We start from the raw sequence: 10017 nt of genomic DNA, 5'->3' as shown, positions 1-10017 counted from the left end.
TGGTAGAGAGCCTAGAAACGAAATCACAGTACAATTTTGCTATCGATTCATTCTGATACAATAGTATAAGCGAAATATCCCAAGACTCAATCTATGCCGCCGGGGGAACCATAACCATAAGCCGTTTTGTTTTCATTTGTCTACTTCTATTAAAAATATTTATGTTTTTTTTGCAGTAAAGATACCACTTGATAAGTCGTGCTTTGTCATGATATCATGATTATGGAAAAGCTCCATCTAGTATCTCTCTTGCTAACTTTTTTTTTTTTTTTTTAATTAAAATTTTAAAATGTTAGATTAGTTTTAAGGGAAAGTTTATATAGACCCGAGGCTCTAAACAATCAAATTTGAACTTACCTAAAAAATTTCACTCGAAGAAGTTGTTTTGATGCCCAAATATCTTCAAATTGATCATCTCGACATCAAGATGTATGGACATGAGAAAAAAATGGATTTCAAGTTTTGAAAATAGTGCATTTTTGGACCGTCAATTTTCAAGATTTTGAAGTTTTTATAGATCTGTCGATCAACAATATTTTTTAAGCTTTAAACTTTATAAATAAATATGAAAATATATTTTAAGGCTATCACAAGGATTTTCAACATTAAAACCACATTTCTCGACACTATTTGAAGGTAGGTTCCAATTTGATTGTTTAGAGCCTAGGCTCTATACAAACCTCACCCATTAGTTTAAGGTTCAAAGATTTTCCCAATTTTCGTAGCATCTTCCCGATCTCTGGGCTTTCGTTGGTGGTGTGTATGAGCATGAGAAAGAAGATAATAGTTGAAGGGAAAAGTCTATATAGAGCCGAGGCTCTAAACAATCAAATTTGAGCTTACTTCAAAATATTTTCTTGAAAAGGTTGTTTTGATGCTCAAATATCGTCAAATTGATCATCTCGACATTAAAATGCATGGACACGACAAAAAAATGGATTGCAAGTTTTGGAAATAGTGTATTTTGTAACACATTTTTGGACCGTCAATTTTTTTCAAGATTTTCAAGTTTTCATAAATATGCCGATCTACACAATTTTTTAAGCTTTAAACTATATAAATAAATATGACAGTATACTTTAAGGCTATCACAAAGACTTCCCATATTGAAACCACATTTCTCGATACTATTTGAAGGTAGGCTCTAATTTGATTGTTTAGAGCATAGACTCTATACAAACCACACTTACTTGAAAGTATAAAATATGGGTAAGGATGGTATAAGATATCAACTTTATACTATTGAAATAAGGGGTGCTTGAAGAACCATGCCGAAAGATGCAATTTTGATGCCGAAAAGCTTTGCAATGGCACAAGAATACCCCTAATTATGAAATTTAAAGCTCCAAATAGAGTGTATAAGGTGTCAACGTTTTTGAAACATCTCGATACTACTTTCATAACTTAATCTTCTTCTTTTGTCCCAACATATATATTTATACATCTTGAATATAAGATAATCAATTTGAGAGTTTACTAACATCAAAACAACTTTTTCCTTAAGTATTTTAGGTGCTAAAACCAAACCATACATTAACGTTTTTCCTTAAAATATGGATTGTATAAGGTGTCAACTTTATACTATATAAGTAAGATATATTTAAAAAACCCATTAGAAAAGGTTGTTTTTATGCTGGAAAACCCTCAAATCAATCACCTCGACCTCGAGATAGACATGAAAAAAGAGGATTTCTAGTCCTACAAATATTTGATCTTCTAATACATTATTTGTCCTATCTATTTTTAAGATTTTCGAGTGTATATATATTTCATAATTAGAGGCAACAATAAATTTTTATATCATCGCAAGACTTTACAGCACCGAAACTGTATTTTTGGAATACTTTTCAGGTGCACCTTACTTCAATAGTATAAGGTTGGCACCTTATACAAACCTCACCCTTATATTATTATACGGGAGAGAATAAAAATCCGAAAAGAGCCAGCTAAATACTCTCCTAAAATAAGCCAACCAAGAAAAACAAAACCTGAATCAGCAACCCAAGATTGGGATAAGATGCATAAACTTAGTAACGGTTTTGACCCTCATCTTTCATGTGTTTGACATTGGAGTACAATATTTAGTTTTTCTCTTTTGCTAAAATTTTATTTTGTATATATGGCCTCTCTACCCTTGTAAGACCATTTTATCATGGGTACAGTTTCCATACGGTTGCATCCGTAGGTGTAGAGGTAAGGTGCATTTTTAAATTTTATCATGATATGTAATTTTGATGTAAAATATTTTAGGATTATCTCAAAATCTATTTTTATATCTAATTATAAAATGTTTAATTTAAAAAATGGTTAAAATCAAGTAGATCTATAAACATATGAAAATCTTGAAAATGGATGTTGTAGATAATATGTTGTAAAATGCATAATTTCTGAGACTTAAAATATTTTTATTTTTGATAGTTATATATCTCGATGTCGAGATGATCAATCAAATGGTTTTTCAACATTAAAACTACCTTTTCCGATGGATTTTTTAGGGGCTTTCGTAGTTCTACATTATGAGGTTACATCCTCATATAAACTTTTTCCTTTTATCATTAGTGCATTAGTATAACTTGCTTTTATGTTATGCAAACGGTTTATATGTGGTGTCCACCTTATACTATAGCAGGTGCAAAAAAAAGATGGAATATATCATCTGCACCATTGAAAAAAAAATGTTCTGATGCAAAAAACACCCTCCAATTGATCACTTCGACCTCGAAATATATAGATGACAAAAAAAAGAAAAGAAAGATTTTATGTTAGAACTATGCAAGAGGTTTATATGAGGTGTCCACCTTATACTATAGAAGGTGCAAAAAAAGATGTAACATATATTATGCACCGTTGAAAATAGATGTTTTGATGCAAAAAAAAACCCTCCAATTGATCACATCAACCTCGAAATATATAGATGAGAAAAAGAAGAAGAAACGATTAACATAATGCATCTTGTAATATTTAATCTGCACCATCCATTTCAAGATTTTTAAGCACTTATAGATACTCTCAATCCACAGTATTATTGAAATTTTAAATTTTATAAATAGAGATGAAATAACTTTGAAGACTATAATTTCTGAAGCTAAAACAACATCTTTCAATCATTTGGGGGTACACCTTACGTTAATTGTTTAAGGTGCTATGCTTATACAAACCTGACCCATTACTTTTATTAGGGTGTGGTTTTTGCAAGGTTGCAACCTTAAATAGTCCAATTAAGGCACGCCTCCAAATGTTATTATAATATGTAATTATGGTATAAAAAATTCTTAAGATTATTTGAAAATCTATTTTGAAATCTAATTATAAAATTTTAAACTTCAAAAATGGTTAAAATCAATTAGATCTATAAACATATGAAAATTTTGAACATGATAATGTGTTGCAAGATGCACTATTTCTGAGACTCAAAATCTTATTTTTTTTTCAATATTCATACATCTCGATGTTGAGATTATCAATAAGAAGGTTTTTCAATATTAAAACAACTTTTTATGATGAATTTTTTTAAGTGTATCTTTAATTCTACATTTTAAAACAACCTTATATTAAAAATTTTTCCTTATTACTATGGGATTGGGGCAATTAAAAAAAAAGGCTCCAGGAGCATCAGAAAGGCCATTCCTTTTTTGTTCCAATGAATCATAGATCAAATGATTGACCTAGTTCGAAAGCTCAAATAGAAAATAGAGTTTTTATTTAAGCAACAACATGTGACCGTCAAGTCGCAAAAGAGTGGATGATTGTTCACAGACATGCAATTCAAAAATTTAAAAAAAAAAAAAAGTGAAGTCGCACTTCAAAATCTCACAAGAAAATAAAATCCTAAAACCAAAGATCTAATTCTTTCCAAATTTTAAGAATATTGAAAGATGCAAAGCTATGTAGACATTTAAAAATGGTGCAACTATGAAAGTAAAAAATAATGCAGATTTCTATAAACACTTGAAAATTGATGGTCCAAATAATATCCTATAAAATATATTGTTTTTAGGACTTGGAATAAAATCTAGAATTTTCAAGAGATAATCAATTTGTTGTTTTGCTGGCACCATAACGGCAATTTTATGCAAAATTTAGGCCATAGCTTTAAAAGGATTGGTCCCTAATAACCTTTTCAGGTGATTCTTATATGAGAAAGTATACAAATAGATCATTTACTTTTGGCATAAGGAGGTCACAATCATTTGTGTGCATAAAATATCGAATTAGGTGGTTGAAATAGTTTATTGACTAACCTCTAAGTTTAAAATTTTTTTTATTGAACTTCATGATACGCCTCACACCATTGATTTTGATATCTAAGCTAAACGTACTTGTAACCTCCTTGTACATAGGACAAATGGTCGCATAGCATACAATCTCTTCGTATATCATTATGCTTTTGGATGGATTCTTAGTTCTAAAAATACAGAATTGGCATGGATTTGCCTTTAAGGATATTTGACAAAATTAGTTTAAGGATATTAGTGGTGAGAAACCAATGGACCTCAAAGTTCAAATCTCTCTCACCCAACTATGATTAAGAGAGAGAAACGCTGCATGGACCATTGCTTAAATTTTTGCTCAATCTCAAAATTTCAGACTAGATAACCTAATTTTTTATTCCAGCCCCTAATGAAAAGGAACCCATGATTGTCTTAAAATTCAAAATAAAAATATGGAAAGAGAGACATAAAATTATTCATGTACCAAAAGACAGTATTCATGCACTAAAAAAAGAGAACAAAAACCTATTCATTAGCCATGGAGAGAGAGAGCTTACCATATTAATTTACCAATAAGTATGCATTAACTTTAGTAGAAAGGGGCAAGCTTTCTATTCTAACCCTAAAATTAGGGAAAATTGCTTAAAATCCCTAAATATGGACTTTCTAGACACTTTATCCGTCTAACTTTTTCTAACTTTTATAGCTAAAAACCCCCAACACAAAAAGTCTTTTTTTTTTTTTTGAGAAAATACCTTCCCGTACATAAAAAATCATTTTCAGATCCCAATTAAAGGAAACACCGGATTGTGTTTGCTAAAAGCAGGAGTGACATAAACGCTGGACCGTAGCTCAAAATTACCGGATCCCTCAATAATTCAGTATCAATTGCCGGACCGCACTTGTAAAACGCCGGATGGACTGCCTCTCCAATAGCATAAATCCCCTGATTGCCACATGTAACAGCCGGACCGCACAGATAATCGCCAGACCACACATATAATCGCCTGATCGTCTCTTACTAACGCCGGATCGAACTGCCCCTCCAATAGCATAAATCCCCGAACCGCCACATGCAAACGTCGGACCACACAGATAAATCACCGGACGGCCTCTTACAAACACCGGGCCACACCCTCCATTGAAATATTCGTCAGACTGGCCCTTCAAAACGCCAGACCAGGCCAATTCCAATAATTTCAGTGCCGAACTGCCCCTTCAAAACACCGGACCGAACCATATACAGTGACTTCAATGCCGGATTGGCCCTTCTAAACACCGGACCGGCAAATAGTAGTGACCTCGGTACCTTATGTACAGGAAGGGTATTTTTGTCAAAAATTGAACTTTTTGTATTGGGAGGTTTTTAGCTATAAAAATTGGTTTTGGAGAAAAATAAGTTAGAAACATGGGTAAAATGCCTAGAAAGTCCATATTTGAGGGTTTTAAGCAAATTTCCCTAAAAATTATATACTTCTCCCTATTCAACCGTCCATTCTGAATGGACGGTTGAGATAGCACACCTCTACATTATTTTATTTTTAATTTTTTTTACAAAACATTTTGACACCAAATTCTGGACATCCACTCCTCCCCTAAACTCACAACTGTAACAAAATATTCGCAATAAAATAAGATGGCCAAAATGCTAGTTGGGAGGAACTATATATCTTTGATCTAAATTAGAGAGCTAGATGGGAGGAACTGTATAGTAAGGGAAGTAGAGAAACTTTTCGCTTATAGAAAATGCCTTTCTTTGTTAAGTCCAGAAACTTTTCGCTTATAGAAAATGCCTTTCTTTGTTAAGTAGAGAAACTTTTCGCTTATAGAAAATGCCTTTCTTTGTTTTGTGTTATTGTTGTAGTCATTTGCAAAGAAGTTTTGGTCGAAACTCTAACTAGATTTGAAAATATAGAACTGCAAACAAAGCACAACAGAGAGAGAGTGACATGGCGGGAAGAGAGAGAAAGAAGTGGGAAGGAAGAAAGAATCGCGGGCAGCCGGGCAACTAAGGCTAACCATATTCCATGGCTGCCCCAATAACCCATCACAAAAGGGGGAGGGCTGCCCGTCAAATACGCCCTCTCTCTTCTTTGACGCAGCTCTCCCTCCCCCATTAACCCAACCCATTCTCTTTTCAATCAGAACTCTGAGAGCAAAAACCAGAACCCAATCTCTCTCTCCAACCAAAAACCGTTTCTCTCTCTCAAAGAAAGGAAAACAGGAGCTCCCCATCCTTTCACGATCTGAGATCAAGTTTATCAGAGTCGAGCTTTTCTTCTCCCGCTTTTGTTAGAATAGCCATAAAGATCTGGTTTCATAGTTTATAGAGAATGGAGGAAGGGTTACTGGATGATCTGATAAGGCGATTAACAGAGAACAGGAAGACGAAGCCCAGCAAGCAGGTAAAGCTCACGGAATCAGAGATCAAACAGCTATGCGTTGTTGCAAAGGAAATATTCATGAGCCAGCCTAATCTCCTTGAATTAGAGGCACCCATCAACATTTGTGGTAAGAGATCATCAGATTCTTCTTTTCTTTCAAAATTTCAATTTTTTGCTTTTAATTTCATGATTGTCATTTTGATCTAGAGATTCTTGATTAGTTAGTGGTTGACTATGTTGGTTTTCATATTATTTCAGTTTTAATGGTTTTTTATTGTGGAAGCTAATACAACAAAACCATTTCCTTTAATACAAGGTCACATTCCCTTCCAGCCGTCATATATGAAATTGGGGGACTAGAGGTGTAGCATTGATGATGTGCAAAGTCTAAGAACCTTTTTTTTTTTTGGATTTATTGAAGAAATGAGACATTCCCAATTGCCCAATTTATATGGTGATTATGACCTTGTTGCTAAGGCAAACAGTCGTATAACATGTATACAATCCCCAGTAATATAATCTTGATTTTGCTTACCTGCATTTGTTATTTGATGATAGAGCTTCTAAATGCCATGGGCCTTGATTTTGACATTTTGTAACTCCATTATATTTTTAGACATTTCATCATCAGTTGATACAATTCTCATTCTGATTCATCCACCCAAGGCAAAAAAAGTAAAATGACGATCCATTTCTTGCTTGTTACATACTTTAGAATGCCATTTCATGTCAGTTCAACCTAATTTTCCCTCGAGTTCTATAAAGATCAGGCTCAAGATTGCAAATTTACCAACTTTATTCACATCGCTATATGTAATTTCTATTTTTGTAGCTCACATTTTTGTTACCTATAACCCTGGAGTTGCTAGGAAGACAAAACTTGCGTAATAATCATCAAGATTTTTCCCAAAAAAAAAAAAAAGGATAAAAAGGTTGCGGTTATCAAAAAATGAAAATGACAATCAAGAGATCGCATTTATCAGAAAATGACAGTGAGAATCACTACTAAACGCTAGTCAAAAATTTTAATTTAAAATCTGATCCAACTTTGATGATTGTTAGGATCAGGTAACAACCTAGCGCTCGCCTTCAATTTTGTCAGCATCAGGTTCTTTGCTTTGACTTGTCATAGTTTGATGATTGTTAGGATCAGGTAACAAGCAAAGCTCGCCTTCAATTTTGTGAGCATCAGGTTCTTCGCTTTGACTTGTGAGCATCAGGTTCTTTGCTTTGACTTGTCGGTCACCATGTTGGTGTTTCCATTCTTTGCTTCGACTTGTCAGTCACCATGTTGGTGTTTCCATTCCCTTTGACACCACCCCACTAACGGTTTCGAAAAACTAACTAGTAAACTATTTGAAAAAAAAAAAAGTTGGGGCCTGTCTTTCCCACTGAATTACCGCAAAAAAGACAAGAAAAAAATCATAATTTCTATTTTCTCCAATTAATTGGTTGTAACTGGTGTAGTAACCAGACCAGAGAGCCCCCAACTGGAATTAGTAGGTGCTAATGGCTGCATTAGTAGTCATTTCCTCGGGAATTAGGTGCTAATGGCTGAATTAGTAGTCATTTCCTCGGGCACGGACTTGTATAATTGGTAGGGGTAGGTGAGTCCAGATCTACCCCTTCAAAAATCCATCTTGGAGATGGGTGAGAATCCAAAGCTTTACACACATATAATTTCAACTACCACAATCATAAATCTAACGAAACATGAATGAATTTTGAACCTTAATAAATGTTCCATTCATACCATTTCTTTTGGACCGTCCATATCCATTCTTCAAAGAATATCAGATCTACAGTATTTTTGGAGCTCCATAATCATGGATTTAAGACAAAATGGAATTGCAAAGTAGGGTGAGTTGTCCTGAAACCCTTGAAAACAAGGGGTGGAAACATGAGTTGGCGGACTAACCAAAAGCTTTTCCTATTTCAGGTGACATACATGGGCAATACCCTGACCTACTGCGTCTCTTTGAGTATGGTGGCTTCCCCCCTGACGCCAACTACCTCTTCCTTGGTGACTATGTCGACAGAGGCAAGCAAAGCATCGAGACCATTTGCCTTCTCCTCTCATACAAAATCAAATTCCCGGACAACTTCTTCCTCCTTCGAGGAAACCACGAGTGTGCATCTATTAACCGGATCTATGGCTTCTATGACGAGTGCAAGCGCAGGTTCAGTGTGAGACTTTGGAAAGTTTTCACCGATTGCTTCAATTGCTTGCCGGTGGCAGCCGTCATCGATGATAAGATATTATGTATGCATGGTGGTTTATCACCTGAGCTGGAGAGCTTGGACCAAATTAGGAGCATTGAGAGGCCAGTTGATGTGCCGGATCAGGGTTTGCTATGTGATTTGCTATGGGCTGATCCTGACAGAGAGATCAAGGGGTGGGGTGAGAATGATAGGGGGGTTTCCTACACATTTGGGGCCGACAAGGTGGCAGAGTTTTTGGAGAAGCATGATCTCGACCTCATATGCCGAGCTCACCAGGTATGTGTTAGTTCACTGATCAGGTTCTCTCTCCATATGCTCAGATTTCATAATAAGTCATTGTATGAGATTTTCAGTGAATATCCAAGAGGGTTGAATACCTCATCCTAGCAGACAGTGTAGGCCACATCCAATGAGAGATCACATCACTATTTTGATCATTTCTAATCACTCACTGTATCTATGGTAAGTAGATCTCACTTGAGCTGTGCAAGTGACCAGTAAAGCCTCCTTATGCCACACCCAAGCTCTTTAACTAAGCTGAAGAATAGATATCTTTTTAGTGAAAAGAGTATTGTCATCAATCTCACATCTCAACAATTTGAACATATAAGATCAACTGGGGTTTGTTTCTCCTCTTTATGAAGGCACACTACAATTGTTCTCTTCCCCTGCAATATAGATCAATTGTGTAACCTTGCCCTAGGGTTTATCACTAGATCATAGTTTTTTACTTCTAAAATTTGGTTATGCAATTATTGCAAACATAACATTCATATTATATATTCACTTTTATATTATTGCATTTAGCTAGACATATAAAGAAACTTTTGCCAGGTGGTTGAAGATGGGTACGAGTTCTTCGCAGATAGGCGCCTCGTCACCATATTCTCAGCACCAAATTATTGTGGAGAGTTCAATAATGCAGGGGCCATGATGCATGTGGACACAAGCCTCCTATGCTCCTTTCAAATCCTCAAGCCCGGAAAGTCCAAGGCTGCATCCTCTAGTGAATCCTCAAGGCAAAGCCTTCCCTAATCAACAAAGCGTGTAGTGGAAATTGGCATGTACAGTATGTACAATGGATAACATTAGCTATACATTATATTCTATTGAAATTCGACCAAATTGGTCTCAGTTATTTATTAATGTTCCCTCTGGTTAACGTTAATAATAATTAGTTGATTATTTGCTTGATAAAG

General features: G+C 34.9%; 1 protein-coding gene across 3 annotated transcripts; it reads left to right on the top strand.

The window, feature by feature from the left end:
• The first annotated feature begins 5906 nt into the window (after nt 1–5906).
• LOC18432460 (serine/threonine-protein phosphatase PP1) lies at nt 5907–10016 on the top strand. 3 transcript variants are annotated; one of them, XM_006842563.4, is made up of 3 exons: nt 5907–6722; nt 8535–9094; nt 9653–10016. In XM_006842563.4, the coding sequence occupies exons 1-3, from the start codon at nt 6545–6547 to the stop codon at nt 9851–9853; spliced, it is 939 nt and encodes a 312-aa protein (XP_006842626.2). In that variant the 5' UTR covers nt 5907–6544; the 3' UTR covers nt 9854–10016. The 3 variants fall into 3 exon arrangements, with proteins under 3 accessions (XP_006842626.2, XP_088730211.1, XP_088730212.1); XM_088874085.1 differs by lacking the exon at nt 5907–6722 and adding an exon at nt 7743–7804; XM_088874086.1 differs by lacking the exon at nt 5907–6722 and adding an exon at nt 7743–8098 and having other exon boundaries at nt 8140–9094.
• The last annotated feature ends 1 nt before the right edge of the window (nt 10017 follows it).

This window comes from Amborella trichopoda, chromosome 8 (genome assembly GCF_054954075.1).
Source record: "Amborella trichopoda isolate Santa Cruz 75 chromosome 8, AtrichopodaSantaCruz75HAP2 v2.0, whole genome shotgun sequence".
NCBI classification, from domain to species: Eukaryota; Viridiplantae; Streptophyta; class Magnoliopsida; order Amborellales; family Amborellaceae; genus Amborella; species Amborella trichopoda.
Note: the sequence above shows the minus strand (reverse complement) of the source record. Positions and strands in the feature narration are given on the sequence as shown.